We start from the raw sequence: 15,833 nt of genomic DNA, 5'->3' as shown, positions 1-15,833 counted from the left end.
AAATGGATTAAATGTAGATTATTTTGTCACTGGCCTACACAGAATACCCCATAATGTCAAAGTGGAATTATGTTTTTGGATTTTTTTTTACAAATGAATTAAAAATGAAAAGCTGAAATGTCTTGAGTCAATAAGTGTTCAACCCTTTTGTTATGGCCTTAAGTTGAGGAGTAAAAATGTGCTCGACTTGTCACGTAATAAGCTGCATGGACTCTGTGTGCAATAATAGTGTTTTAACATGATTTTTGAATGACTACCTCATTTCTGTACCACACATACTTAAGGTCCCTCAGTCGATCAAGTGAATCTCAAACATAGTTTCAACCACAAAGACCAGGGAGGTTTTCCAATGCCTCGCAAAGAAGGGCACCTTATTGGTAGATGGCCAAAAGTAATAAAAGCAAACATTGAATATCCCTTTTGAGCACGGTGAAGTTATTAACTACACGTTGGATGGTGTGTCAATACACCCGGTCAATACAAAGATACAGACGTGGTGACTTTTTAAAACCGTTACGGTTTAATGGCTGCGAGGAGAAAACTGAGGATGGCTCAACGACATTGTAGTTAGTCCACAGTACTACCCTTATTGACAGAGTCAAAAGAAGGAAGCCTGTACAGAATAAAAATATTCCAAAACATGCGTTTTGTTTGCAACTTAAGGCACTAAAATAATACTGCAAAAAAAATGTGGCAAAGCGAATCACTTTCTGTCCTGAATACAAAGTGTTATGTTTGGGCCAAATCCAACACATTACTGAGTACCACTCTCCATATTTTCAAACATAGTGGTGGTCGCGTCATGTTATGGGTATGCTTGTAGTCATTAAGGACTGAGGAGTTTTTCAGAATAAAAATAAACATAATGGAGCTAAGCACAGGCAAAAGAGGAAAACTTGGTTCAGTCTGCTTTCCACCAGACACTGGGAGATGAATTCACCTTTCAGCAGGACAAAACCTAAAACAGAAAGCCAAAGCTACACTGGAGTTGCTTACCAAGAAGACCGTGAATGTTCCTGAGTGACCGAATGACAGTTTTGACTTAAATCTGCTTGAAAAATCTACTGTAAAACTTGATCAATAACCAATTTGACAGTGATTGAAGAATTTTGAAAAGAATAATATTCTACAATACATGTGTGCAAAGCTCTTAGAGACTTACCCAGAAACCCTCACAGCTGTAATTACTACCAAAGGTGATTCTAACATGTATTGACTTAGGGGTGTGAATACTTATGTAAATGTGATATTTCTGTATTTAATTTTCAATACATTTGCAAAAATGTATAAAAACATGTTTTCATTATGGGGTATTGTGTGTAGATATATTTAATCCATTTTGAATTCTGTCTGTAACACAACAAAATGTGGAATACTTTCTGGAGGCACTGATCTGGAATCTGGCATCTATGTACAACTTCCGATGAGCTTTTACAGAACAGAGGTCTGAATATACTGTAATATCTCACACTGTCAAAGAAGAGTTAATGTACTTATTTCCTCTATACGGTTTTTCTCCCCATTTGTCTGTGTAGGCCTCCTTCGCTGGCCGGCAGCCCGGCGTTCTCCGACATCTCCCTCATCCGGATCTCCCCCCACCGGAACCCCTCCGTGGGGGCCGAGTCACCGTTTAACCCTCCGCACCCGTACATCAACCCCTACATGGACTACATCCGCTCGCTCCACTCCAGCCCCTCCCTCTCTATGATCTCTGCAGCCAGGGGCCTCAGCCCCGCGGACGGTAAGTCCCCACACTCACAACACGCTAGCTGCTTCCCGAACGCCACCCTGTTCCCGACAGTTCCCATAGGGCACTGGTCAAAGTAGTACACTTTATTAGGAATAGGGTGCCATTTGGGAGGCTGAAATTCTTCCTCTCATGAGCCCCCATACAGTCATGCATTATGTTAAGGCATATCGGAGTCCCACCATATCCGTTGATTCAGATCAACATGCTACATACATTTCTGTAATCTATCTTTCACTAGACTATAAATCCCAGCGCTAGCTAGCTGTACTTAAAACAATGCAATGTTGTACAGTACCACAGAGACCTGCCCCCCAGAGTCCCTAAGGGCCCTTAGCTTTGCAGGAAAATGGTCTACTGTGTTGGTGATCAATAGGTTCAGCTATTAAGAGTGTACAGTTTGATCCCTGTTACGAGGTGCTTCATGTCGAACAAAGGTCATGACAGAGGTGACCGCATTCATTTACTTTTTGCACGTGTCTGTCTGGCACGTGCACATGTAACTTTCTTCTGGTGTGTGTGTGTGCGCAGCACGTGCAGTGTGTGCATAAGGGGAGATTTGACGGAGGTTCTTCTCTGGAGGATGCGTCAGGGAGCAGGGGTCATGTACAGTCCAGAGAAAAGGAACAGGGAGGCTCGGGTTCAAGGACCAGGGAGGGTAGGGTTAACAGGGGTGCAAATGAGCTACGTCCGAAATGGCACTAGGGCTCCGGTCAAAAGTAGTGCCCTGCATAGGGAATAGGGTGCCATTTGGAATGCTGGCCTGGTGCCCTGCAAGGACCGTTTTGGTTCCGGTCATAGATACAGACTGGGAAATCAATTACAGTCTGTAGTGCATGTGCTTTGAAACAGCCTCAGCAGTGCTGCTCCGCTTCATCCTCCTGGCCTGGACCTTTAATTGAAGCCTGGAGCTCACTTACTGAACAAGGCCAGCCTCCCCTACCTCTCTCAGGGGCCATTGGTAATCACAGCTGTGGCTGGCTGTGTTCCTTTCAGCTCAAGGAAAAGTTGAGGTGATTGTATTTGAGGTAGTTGAACGGAATGATACGACCACGTTGTTATGACATTGTCACTACACAACACAAAACCATTTTGTGGTGTTCAGCTCACGCGGCTTGGTTACTGTCACGGGTGCAGTCAGCTATGTGATGTGCCACAAATGCCACCCTATTCCCTGTGAAGTGCACTACTTTTGACCAATAAGGCTCTGGCCAAACGTAGTGCACCGCACGTGGAATAGGCTGCCATTTGAGACATGTCAGGGTCTCCAACTAAGTCCCTCAGTTCACCTCTGAACTACAGGTCCTATTAGGGCTTTTACTGGTCTCCTACCTTGTCCTCAAGTGCCTTTGTGAAGAGTTGGATAGAATGGGGGCACTTCCTCTATGCAGGAGCTGAGAGCCTCTTCTCATCCTGATCTACCACTCTCAATCGCTCCTCCTCTCAACATGCGTGGCACTCTGTGCTTTAACGCGAGGCGGGCACTTTGGAAGGGGGTTTTATTCCTAGTTTCTCTGTTGCAAAGGGAACTCTCTGCTAGCGTTGCGTCACATCGAAATGCTCTTTGTGCTACATCAACTGTAAAAAAAAATAATAATAAAAAAAGGGAAATGAGGCAACTATTTTAATCAATCAAACAGTTAATGAACCTATCAGCCTTTTATGTTGTTAGTGTATTGTCGCGCATGTAGGTTTTCTCCTATTTCAGTCTGATTTCTTTTTTTTACTGGAAGTACATTTGAATAATTATGAATTAATTAGCTGAATTGGTGGAAGATTTGAAGTGGGTGGGATTTAGTACCACCTATCTCTTGCTCTTTTTTTCCCATCTACCTCCCACCATCACTCTCTCTAACCCTCTCACTCCTCTTCTTCTCACACTGGTGGTGATAGAGACTGTACTTACCCCTCTCATCCCATTGTTGCTCTGAAGGAGGGCCCTGTGACACCACCTACCACCAACTCCCGAGGCACACTGAGCTGCTTCTCCTCCACGTCAAATGCCACACAAGTCCCCCATCTTCCCCACCGCCACTTCCCCCCAGGATGGCACTACCCATGCCAGGAAATTCTGCAAAGCCCTTTCTGCGTACGAATAGAGAATGAGGCACATTACAGTTGAATGCAGAAGCAAAGCTAAAGCGGAACAACGAAGACAATTAAGAAACTCCCCCCTCCACTTAAGACATAATACCCAAACCGAATTAATTTGGGAATTTCTTCTTCCATCCAGTGAACCAATCAGAGATGCATATTGCCAGGCATACAGGCCGGCCTTGAGAGGAGATCTTTTCATCCCGCGTTTAATTTCTTTATTTATTTCTTCTCTTCTTTCTTTAAAATGGGAAGAAAAATAGAGGAATTAGCCGTAACACTTTGTGGGCTAAACTGATTTCATATTTGCATCCAAAACCACAGTGTCAGTCTTTTGTTCTCTCTCTTCTCTCCCCCTTTTTCTAGCCTTTTCTTGGTTGGGATATTTGCATATGGAAGAACGATTCCAGATGTTTATTTTTAGGATACGGTTCAAGGACTTATAGCTCTCTATAACTAAGGGAAGAGGTTGGAAAGAGAGGCAGATTCAGAGGGGGAGAAAGAGCGAGAGAGAGAGAGAGAGAGTGGGGGAGTGGAGGAGAGAGAGAGAGTGATGGAGATGGAGAGGGGGCAGATTCGGAACGTGTTGCTGTTTCTTTATGCGTGCAGATCTGGGCAGATTCGGAACGTGTTGCTGTTTCTTTATGCGTGCAGATCTGGGCAGATTCGGAACGTGTTGCTGTTTCTTTATGCGTGCAGATCTGGGCAGATTCGGAACGTGTTGCTGTTTCTTTATGCGTGCAGATCTGGGCAGATTCGGAACGTGTAGCTGTTTCTTTATGCGTGCAGATCTGGGCAGATTCGAACGTGTAGCTGTTTCTTTATGCGTGCAGATCTGGGCAGATTCGAACGTGTTGCTGTTTCTTTATGCGTGCAGATCTGGGCAGATTCGGAACGTGTTGCTGTTTCTTTATGCGTGCAGATCTGGGCAGATTCGGAACGTGTTGCTGTTTCTTTATGCGTGCAGATCTGGGCAGATTCGGAACGTGTTGCTGTTTCTTTATGCGTGCAGATCTGGGCAGATTCGGAACGTGTTGCTGTTTCTTTATGCGTGCAGATCTGGGCAGATTCGGAACGTGTTGCTGTTTCTTTATGCGTGCAGATCTGGGCAGATTCGGAACGTGTTGCTGTTTCTTTATGCGTGCAGATCTGGGCAGATTCGGAACGTGTAGCTGTTTCTTTATGCGTGCAGATCTTGGCAGATTCGGAACGTGTTGCTGTTTCTATATGCGTGTAGATCTGGGCAGATTCGGAACGTGTTGATGTTTCTTTATGCGTGTAGATCTGGGCAGATTCGGAACGTGTTGATGTTTCTTTATGCGTGCAGATCTGGGCAGATTCGGAACGTGTTGCTGTTTCTTTATGCGTGCAGATCTGGGCAGATTCGGAACGTGTTGCTGTTTCTTTATGCGTGCAGATCTGGGCAGATTCGGAACGTGTTGCTGTTTCTTTATGCGTGCAGATCTGGGCCTTTTGTTTCTCATGGAGTTTGAAGGAACAGAGTGAAAGAGCAGGTTGAGTATCTGCATCCTGCAGCCCTGCTACACTCCATAACACACACGCACACGCACGCACGCACGCACGCACGCACACACACACACACACACACACACACACACACACACACACACACACACACACACACACACACACACACACACACACACCCCTAGACTTACCCATTGGCAAAACAACATCGGATGAGATATGATATGCATACCTGCATGAATGAACAATTCTGTTTAAAACCAAGACGTACAGTACTGTAAACTCCGAGTAAGCAGCTTGAAATCCCATCTGGGACCTAGTACACTACCTCAAAGCATGTTTGCGTCCCAAATAGCACCCCATTCCCTATATAGCGTACTTTGGAATGCAGATCATGCTCCTCATACATCAGTTCTGTTCCACTCTATAGATGATGGTGTTGCTAATGTGCTCATTACGTTACATTACATTACAGATGTGCTGAGTGTTCATCTACTGTAAGTTATCATGTGTTTGCAGGTGTTTTGTGGTAGGTGTTGTAGGCCTCTCTTATGGTGTCATTATCTCACCTAACACGCATGTCCCCCCCCCCCCCTCTCTCCCTCTTTATCTTCCTGTCCTATCTGCCTTCCCTTCACCTCCTCCCCCCTTCCTTAGTCCCTCACACAGGCCTGACCACTGCAGAGTACTACCACCAGATGGCTCTCCTGGCGGGCCACCGTAGCCCCTACACGGACCTCCTCCCCTCCGTGGCCTCCACAGCCGGAGCCACCAGCAGTGCCCTGCACATGGAATATCTGCAGGCCGTGGAGAGTAAGTCTGCCCTGAGCTCAACATACTGACCCAAACTTTCAAATTCAATGGCTGTTTCTGTGTGTGTGTGTGGGGGGGGGGGGTCCTCTGTGTGTCTGTCTGTCTGTCTGTGTGTGTCTGAATATTGCAGATTGTGCAGGGAGAATAATACACCTATCTACATCAATCTGTTTTAAATGGAGCAAAACAACAATCCTACCAAACGAGGAAGGAGTAGTAAGCGATTTTAAATTGACATGATTTAAATGAGCCATTGTCTTAATGTGCTGGGCTCAGGCCTGCCTGTGCAGAGGACTTATGCTAATGAGTTATTTTAAAGTGTAAATAGGAAATTAAAGGCACACTGAATCTTAGGGAAGGTCGGACAGCCTCACCCCTCTCCCTTTGATGAGAAGGTATTTAGTCAGCCAGCCGTCGCTTTCATGGAAATCCGGGGTGAATTCACCCCCCTATTCCTCCGAACAAACTAATTAAAACTAGCCAAACTTGCACGGCTATCAGAAAATTAATTGCTATTAACTGAGAATTGGAATGTCTCACCATTCATCATCACAGGGAGAAATCCTTTCTTCTGTGTCAACGTTTAAGATTAATAAGAGTGAAACAAAACAATTAGGACCACAGTTTCAAATGGGAGATGATGCCGTGGCTATGCTAGCTCTTCACTACTTCACAATTGCCTGTGATCATTGCCAGTAATAACTCGTTGTGTTTCAACAATGTGTGTTCCACACACACGCCAGGAAAATTAACACTTTAAAGCTCTTCCTTTGTGATATATAGATTTTAGAGGAGAAAAAAAGGCATATAGAGTGTGGCGTTATCATATCAAGAGGTTTTGGCTAATAATGGGGCCTAGTTGCGTCGAAGCTATCATAGTTTCAGTCAGTCTACTTCACATCAATGTAATTAGCTTAGGAGAGAGCCTGCTTAATGAAACAATGGTGCTGTCCTGGCTGTTTGGGGCTTCAATGGACCATTGTCACATGTTTTTACGCTCTAATTAGCTAGTGCTATTCGCTAGCTCTAATAGTTAGTGCTATGCTAACATCTGTATTTAAGCTGTATAATTAAAAAATTGGCAATTTTTCTATTGCAATAGTTTGTTGTGTTTTTTACCTGAGGTAATTGTAAGCTTACTGATAAAAAGGTCCCATCCTGTCCTTCCAACCGCCCCATGAACCCTAAGAACGACAGTGCTTTATTTAATTCAATTCAGTTGAGGTAGTGGTTGGACAGGATAGCTGTGTTAGTTTTCATATTGCTGCTAATTTATGCCCATGATTTATCATGTAGGTTATGTCCAGCGTATTGTTTAGAGGAGGAGGAGAGGAGATGGGGAAAGGAGAGGTGTTGTGAGAGGGCCAGAGGCCTCTTAGGTGGCCCTATTTTGGGGGTTTTGGGCTCCAAGCTCATGGTTTATTTTTACTGCCGTCAGTCAGTCTAGCCTGTCTGGCCCCTCCCTATCCCGTCCGTGTGAATTAATGACGCAGTGCCTAACCAGCCGACCCATCCATAAATCACGGGGAAATTAGAGGGACACTCCGGCTACCCCGCTACGGGCCACGACGCTTCCCTCTCTTCTACCTCTCCCTCTCCTCTCCTCCTGGTTGGGCCATTTATCATGTGGCTGCAGCATTAATAAACACAACTCCCAGGAGGCCCATGCTGTGATGGGACAGCCCCCCTCCTCTACCCCCTCCGCGGTTCATTCCCCCCCTCCCCATCCTAACTCACCACAGGTGGAGGCAGTCCCTCACCCGTGGACGAGGGGCGTAGTTTTTAGGAGGTTTGTTACAGAGAGATGCATGGGGGATATGGTTTGTGAGAGCGTGCCACAAGTCGACCAGGGGGTAGGAGTTTGACTGAGGAGTGTGGCAATCGGAGGTTCACGAGAGTCAGTGTTTGCGTGAATACAGCTGGATTTCCGAGGAACAAATTCCTCAAGTGACGAACACATTTTCTGAGATATATTGTTGTCAGAGATTGTGTGTATGTATGTGCGGGGGGGTGGGGGTGGGGGGAGATTGTGTGTTTGTATATGTGAGTGTGTGCCTCCAACCTCCATCTCTGAGACGTCAAAGAGACAGAGGCAGGTTTTTATAGAGGCCAGAGCAGAGACAATGTAGAGAGGTTCCTCTCTCCTCTCTTCCTGGGGCTCCATGCTCTAAATGCAGGCCTATGTATGCCAGAAACTTCACCACACACACACAGTCAGACACAGACGCGCAGACACACACACACACGCATATGTACAACTGATTTCCATGTGAATGGATGCCTCTGTAATCGCTGGATGTGTCAGGCGAGAGCGAGCGTTTGAATTTGAGGGAGGGAAGGATGGAAGGAGCGAGAGAGGGAGGAAGGGAGTGAGTACAGGGTAAGCTGGTTTTGTTTGCCCACGACAAAATAGAAAAGGGAAAACAGCTGAAATGTTTTTCTCTACCGAGTCTGAGTCACAAAGTCATTGTGTCAGTTCACGCACAAAGCACAACATCCTCGCAGTGTCTTCTCCCTCTGGTTTCTCCTCCCTCCGCTTCTTTACTTCTCCCTCTGGTTTCTCCTCCCTCCGCTTCTTTACTTCTCCCTCTGGTTTCTTTACTTCTTCTCCCTCTGGTTTCTCCTCCCTCCACTTCTTACCTTCTCCCTCTGGTTTCTCCTCCCTCCGCTTCTTTACTTCTCCCTCTGGTTTCTCCTCCCTCCGCTTCTTTACTTCTCCCTCTGGTTTCTCCTCCCTCCGCTTCTTTACTTCTCCCTCTGGTTTCTCCTCCCTCCGCTTCTTTACTTCTCCCTCTGGTTTCTCCTCCCTCCGCTTCTTTACTTCTCCCTCTGGTTTCTCCTCCCTCCGCTTCTTTACTTCTCCCTCTGGTTTCTCCTCCCTCCGCTTCTTTACTTCTCCCTCTGGTTTCTCCTCCCTCCGCTTCTTTACTTCTCCCTCTGGTTTCTCCTCCCTCCGCTTCTTTACTTCTCCCCCTGGTTTCTCCTCCCTCCGCTTCTTTACTTCTCCCCCTGGTTTCTCCTCCCTCCGCTTCTTTACTTCTCCCGCTGGTTTCTCCTCCCTCCGCTTCTTTACTTCTCCCTCTGGTTTTCCCTGTCTTGTTTGTGACATCTCCGAGTGAAAATACAACAAAAGTAATTTCTTAATCTGTACATGCGGCTCATTGTGTGTGGAGAGAGAGAGAGAGAAAGCAATGGAGAAAGGCAGTGTTGTTGGCTGCTTGGTACCTTTTCAAAGCCACTCATAGTAATTCCATTCAACATTGACTGCATTTGAGTACTTGATTGACATAACCCAGTCAGTAAAGAGCTTTGACATAAAAGGCATCCCTGTGTTGTCTCATATGAAGTTCATCCATTGTCAGTTGCACACTTTCATTCAAAATAGCCTTTTGTGAGATAACCTTTTGTTTGTTGATTGGATTAAATTAGGTATGTCTCAGTCAGTGAAGCGCAGTCTATGGCCCCTCTATGTTTGTCTGTGGTTAAAGCCAAAGTAGGCTACAATGCTATAAAAGCACTCAAAAAGACAAGACAAACCAATAAGACAAGCCAACAAATAAACATACAAAACCCGTATATGATAAAACACAACAGATGAATTAATCTCTCTCTATCACCTAGTAAGTTTCTAGCCAAAAAGGTCCTGTGGACTGCAGCTTCTTTGGGTCTAATGTCTCTACTCTACTGCTGTCCTCTCCTGCAGGCTCTCGGTTCCCCAGCCCCAGACTGACAGCGAGGCCCAGTCGGAAGAGGGCCCTGCCCATCTCTCCCCTGTCGGAGCACAGCTTCGACCTGCAGACCATGATCCGCAGCTCGCCAAACTCCCTGGTCACCATCCTCAACAACTCCCGCTCCAGCTCCTCCACCAATGGCTCTTACGGACACCTCTCTGCCGGGGCCATCAGGTACGGGATAAGGGCTGCAATATTTCAGTAACTTTCCCCCAAATTCCCAGTTTTTCCAGAAATTCTGGTTGGAGGATTCCCGGATTTCCTGCTTATTTTAGCGATTTCTGAAAAACCTGGAGATTTTGGGAAAGTCGGGTACAGGATGAAAAAAAGGGCCAACATCGTACACAAACATATCTTTCGGTCACTCTGGAGGACTGTGGGTATGGGGATGGAGGGCCTGGGGCAGAGCCTATGTCTGTGTGGGATGTTGTTATAGTGTAGGCGGGGGGGGATGTATTAGGATGTGGTGGACCAGTGAGGTTTCCCAAGGAAAGGAAAACAACATGGCAGGAGGGCTGGCTTAGAGTCAATAAAGTTGGCTATACAGCACGGACAGATTTGTCACCAGGCTACTGTGTGTGCGTGTGTCTCCTCTGCCGCCCCATCTCCTGGTGGGCCTTGTTCACCTATTTACCCAGTCTCCCTGGAGGCATGTGTCAGTCATCCACACACCCTCCCAAACACCACCCCCCTGATACACACTATCACCGAAATGACAGAGAGAGAAAAAGAGAGAAAAAGAGAGAGGGAGATCCATACCCGGAGCCATTGATCAGCGATCTGAAAGGAGAACCTGATCAATCACAAGCCACTGTGGCCCATGTGACAGGGCCAATGATAGGGCCCCCAGACTGATGAGTGATATGACAAGCGGATGGGCCCCCAAATGCGTCTCGGCCCATTGATTTCCACTCGGTGCCTGTAATAAGCTCAGCAGACATATGGGTCCGGGCTGAGAGGCTGAGAACAGGCGTCAGGCAGGCAGAATGAATGGAGGCCCATCACGCGTGACTGCTATTGAACCATAGAGACTTGTGTTTACCTGGCGCTACCTCTGTTTATAGAGAGAGCTTTTACAGTACGGTGGGCGGTTTGGATTCTGTTTTAATCTATGGTGTATGTAAACACCCTAACTTTAATGTAGACCTATGGGGAAGGAAGGGTACCCATGATCTAGGTATTTTAGAGTAGGGGAAAGCTAGCATGCAGACTGTGCAATGTGAAGGGACTGTAGTTATAGACTAGGCCTGATTATACTGTTGAGTTTGTACACAGTGGAGAGATGATGTAGTTTAACTAAGGTTGCACATTTCTAAGGTTCCCTACATTTTTATCCTTCTGATTCCGGGAATCCGCAAATAGGGATTTCCAGAAAACCTTAGAATTTGGGGATTTAATTTTAATGTTTTTAAACATTATTTGTTTACCTTGATTTTATCAGGCAGGTCAATTAAGAACAAATTCTTATTTACGATGACGGCCTGGCAAGGGACCACAACAGTAATTCACGGTGCTAACAAGCTGAACATTCATTGCCAGGGATCTGTCTTGGGCCCTGTGGTTCCAGTGTTACAACAACTCCTGTCAGATTGTCCTCAGGGATGAGGAGCTAGCCAAAAAAAATATATTTATTCACTCTCTCCCTTTTGTTTCCCCCTCATTTTTCCTCGGTGCCATTTCAAATACATCCGAATGTATTTTCATAGAGGTAGAGTAAATATTGATAATGGGAAAGGTTGTTTAAAAAAAAAAATCCAGCACCTGCACAAAGTCTTGTTGTATGTTTCTCGTCAACTAAATACTAATCATGATATTGTTTCCCTCCAGTCCGGCCTTGAGTTTCGCTTACCCTCCCACCCCAGTGGCACTTCAGATGCACCAGCAGCTGCTTGGTCGGCAACCAGGGATTGTGGGTTCTGCATTCGGCCACAGTCCGCCCCTCATCCACCCCTCCCCGGCCTTCGCCACCCAGCGTCCAGTCCCGGGCATCCCTCCCCCTGGCCTGACCCCCAGCGAACGCTCCGTCATCTCCAATGACTCCTCTCAGGTGAGAGACTTCTCCCTCCACTGCGGCAGAAGCCTCTGCGATTCATCATCACAGGTAATAGATAGATAGCGCTGCCATGTGCTAGCCACGCGCTAGCAGCGTTCCGGGTAGCCTAAACAGGTACAAGGCACAGACAGGAAGAAGTAGAAGCAGGCCACTCTGCGCTCTGGCCTCATGGGAGTGGGGGTCCCCTGGATGTGTTGTTTTGGACTGGGAACGTTGTTTCCGGAACGTTCTGTTTCACGTGAGAAACAACAAGGGCCTTGTTAGCATAGGATCCCATCACTGACACCATTAATCACACAGGAGGAATACAAGGATTAAAACTGGAATATTGACATGGATGGATGGATCCCACGGTGTTTCCCTTTACCTCTCTCCATTCCTAATGTACGTGGGGGCTTGCATTTCAAGCAAATATTCAATTATTCCTCTTTATTTATACCTTCCAATTTTTTTTTTTTTTTTCAAAATGGCATCTGGTACGTTCTTCACCCTCTGAGGTTCCTAGTTGTGTTAGAGAACTATATAAATAATCTTCTGAAACCATTCCACCATTCTGTCCAACCCTGGGGAAACAACCAGAATCATATACTACCTTGCATTTCATATACTACCAATTTAATTTGTTCTATTTCTCCAAATGCAATTACACTGTCTCTATTAGCAGGATCTCAGTGACTCTAGTGTCAAGATGTCTCACTGTTAAATGGAAATGACATTCCATATTCCCGGAGTAAACATTCTAACTAAGAAGTCTAATTACACAGACACGAGCCAAGGAATCTTTCCAGGCCAGTTCAGCCTTTCCTTTTTCCTTTTTTAAAATGTATTTCTGTCTCGCCTGCCTTGCAACAGGGAACTCCCCTTTGGCTCTCAGGGCCAGTCAGGCCAGAGTCAGGTCATCCAAAGGTGAAGCCGGATAGACGACCCCTGTATAAAAACTTTGGCTTATTAAATTGCCTCAAACTTAATAGTCAACAAGCTGCGTTATGCTCCCTTTTAGTAGGATAAACTAGATCCCTTGGAACAGTATCAAGCAGAATGTAATCACACAATTGCATGTAAATGTTCATTTATGCTCGTCATTTATGGTCATTCGATCATAAAGGATGTTGAAGTGAAGTTATTCTGGTTTGTTCCTACAGACCAAACCCACTAGCGAGTCAGCGGTGAGCAGCACTGGGGACCCCATGCACCACAAACGCTCCAAGATTAAACCGGACGAGGAGCTACTCAGCCCAGGGGCCGTATGTTGCCAGGTGAATCTAACTGCTCCACCATTTATCACGCAGTCCCATGAACAGGTACTCTTATGCAGTATTAGAAAAAGGGGTATGGTTATGGTATTATATGCTACAAGACGAGATGAGGATAATGAACAGAACTGATGGTTTACTGCGTCGGCAGCCGTAGAATAGGATGTGTACGCTTGTACTGTTCAATTCTGTTCACACAGCGCATAAACGGGCGTGCACACATACACACACTCAGTCATTCACTCAGACGGAGAGCTTTGGGGCCAATTATGTGACGTACTGTAAAACGATTTATTTATTTGCCTGTTTCATTCGGCTGCTTGTTCGAGCTACCGCCTCAGAAGCGATAAGCCACATTGATCTTGGCGACACCAGAAGGAAATTGTTTTTCCTTTTAATCAGATGCTTAAGTGAATGGGGGAAAAATGAAAGAGAAATTAGACTGCATGTTTTCTAAAGGGCTCTCTGTGCGCTTGTGTCTGCAACGAGGCCTCTAAAAGTGACTCTGTGCGCGTACAATGGAAGCAAGCCTGTAGACTCAGAGATCCACATTCGGTGAATGAAACTCTTTTCTCTGTTCTCTCTCACACACTCTCTGTTTCTCTCCATCTCTCTCTGCCTTCCCCTGCAGTTGCAGGTCGGTACTAGCAGTAGGCCGAGGTGATTTTTACGAACCAGAACTTTGCCAGAGAAAAACCTTGTACACCCTAGGCTCCCGTGTTGCAGTCTCCAGTACTCTCCAGGCTGCCCAGTCATGTAATGTTAACGGTGACAGTGAAATATGTCTTGAGTAATGGAGCAACCTTGAGCATGAAGTTAGGGTTAGATTCCTGAAATACTCGGCTCAGACCTGTCATAGCTCAACTCCCAACACAGAGCGGAGCTTTCAGTACTACATTTCCGCTCCCAGACTGACGTTTTACTCCCTGTGTGCTGAACAAGGCCAGATTCACACGATTACACCTGTGGAAACGCGTAACAGAATCAGCCTGGTTGGTTAGGGGAGGGTAGAGTAGAGTAGGGGGAGAGAATGTTTTGGTTGTGATATGACTGTGGACTTGACTGTAAGGAGGTCTGTGAAAAGCATGTGTAACCACAGCCTTTTACGTAAACATATATATATTTTTTCAGCCCAATAAGTTCCGAGCTGACATGGTCTTACTTACTGTATACAATATTATACAATATACTTACTGTATACAATATACAATATATATATATATATATATATTTCAATTTCGGTTGTTCTCTGCGCTCTAACTCTTCTCTAGTGTCTCAATGGTTAACCTCTTGGACAACCAGGTACATTTTGTAACAACTCTCCGGTTGTTCTCACCTGACAAAATAGAGGTGGCAGGTTAAAAAATGAATACGTTGCCTGTCAGTGAAGTGTCTTTTGATTTAGATTTATTAGCATCCCCATTAGCCGACGCCGAAGGCAGTTACACATACCTGTCGGTACATACACACAACAAGTAGGTCATACACTTTATTTGTTTTTTGAAACCAGGTTTGCTGTTCACTTGTGCTACATAAGATGGAAGGGAGTTCCATGCACCCATGGCTGTGTATAATACTGTACCTTTCCTTGAATTTGTTCTGGACCTGGGGACTGAGAAAAGACCTGGTCTGGTGGGGTAAATGTGTGTGTCAGTGCTGTGTGTACTTTTACTATGCAAAACCATTTGGAATTTCCAACACATACAAAGAAGTGATTCAGTCAGTCTTTCCTCAACTCTCAGACAAGATAGATTGGCATGCATAGTATTAATATTTGCCCTCTGATTACAATGAAGAGCAAGATGTGCCGCTCTGTCCTGAGCCAGTTGCATCTTAACTAGGTCGTTCTTTGCAGCACATGACCATTTGACTGGACAATAATCAAGATAAGATAAAACTAGAGCCTGCAGGACTTGCTTTGTGGACTGTGGTGTCAAAAAAGCAGAGCATCTCTTTATTACGGATGGACTTCTGCCCATCTTCACAACCATTTAATCCACACCATTCATTACCAGATTCAGCTGAGGTCTAGAATTTAGGGAATGATTTGTACCAAATATATGCTCTTAGTTTTAGAGATGTTCAGGACCAGTTTATTACTGACTGTCTATTCCAAAGCTGACTGCAACTATTTTTCGTTCAGTGACTTCATCAGCTGTGGTTTCTGATGCATATATGGTTGACTCATCATCATACATGGACACACATGCTGTGTTTAATGCAGATGGCAAGTCAGAGGTAAAAACAGAAAAGAGTAGAGGGCCTAGAGAGCTGCCCTGCAGTACACCACACTTTACATATTTGACATTAGAGTGGCTTCTATTAAAGAAAACCCTCTGAGTTCTATTGGATAGATAGCTCTGAATCCTCAATATGGCAGAAGTTGAAAAGCCATAACACATACTTTTTTATGGTCAATAATATCAAAGGCTGCACTAAAATCTAACAGTGCAGCTCCAACAATCTTCTTATTATCAATTTCTTTCAACCAATCATCAGTCATTTGTGTCAGTGCAGTACATGTTGAATTCCCTTCTCTAAAAATAAGTCTGAAAGTCAGTTGTTAATTTGTTTATAAAGAAATAACATTGTATTTGGTCAAACACTATTTTCCCAACAATTTTCTAAGAGCTAGAAAATTAGAACCAGTTAAG

General features: G+C 45.3%; 1 protein-coding gene across 2 annotated transcripts in view; it reads left to right on the top strand.

Moving 5' to 3' along the window:
- LOC115130329 (transcriptional activator GLI3-like) overlaps positions 1-15,833 on the top strand; it is a 138,972-nt gene that overhangs the window by 102,538 nt on the left and 20,601 nt on the right. Inside the window, exons 5-9 of one of the 2 annotated variants that reach the window (XM_029661358.2) lie at positions 1,536-1,741; positions 5,999-6,142; positions 9,846-10,047; positions 11,701-11,920; positions 13,069-13,182. In XM_029661358.2, coding sequence (XP_029517218.1) covers positions 1,536-1,741; positions 5,999-6,142; positions 9,846-10,047; positions 11,701-11,920; positions 13,069-13,182 — 886 coding nt within the window. Of the gene's footprint in view, positions 1-1,535; positions 1,742-5,986; positions 6,143-9,845; positions 10,048-11,700; positions 11,921-13,068; positions 13,183-15,833 lie in introns of both variants that reach the window. The other variant, XM_029661357.2, reaches the window with a different exon arrangement.

This window comes from Oncorhynchus nerka, linkage group LG6, assembly GCF_034236695.1.
Source record: "Oncorhynchus nerka isolate Pitt River linkage group LG6, Oner_Uvic_2.0, whole genome shotgun sequence".
NCBI lineage: Eukaryota > Metazoa > Chordata > Actinopteri > Salmoniformes > Salmonidae > Oncorhynchus > Oncorhynchus nerka.
This window is presented reverse-complemented; position numbering and strand designations above follow the sequence as displayed.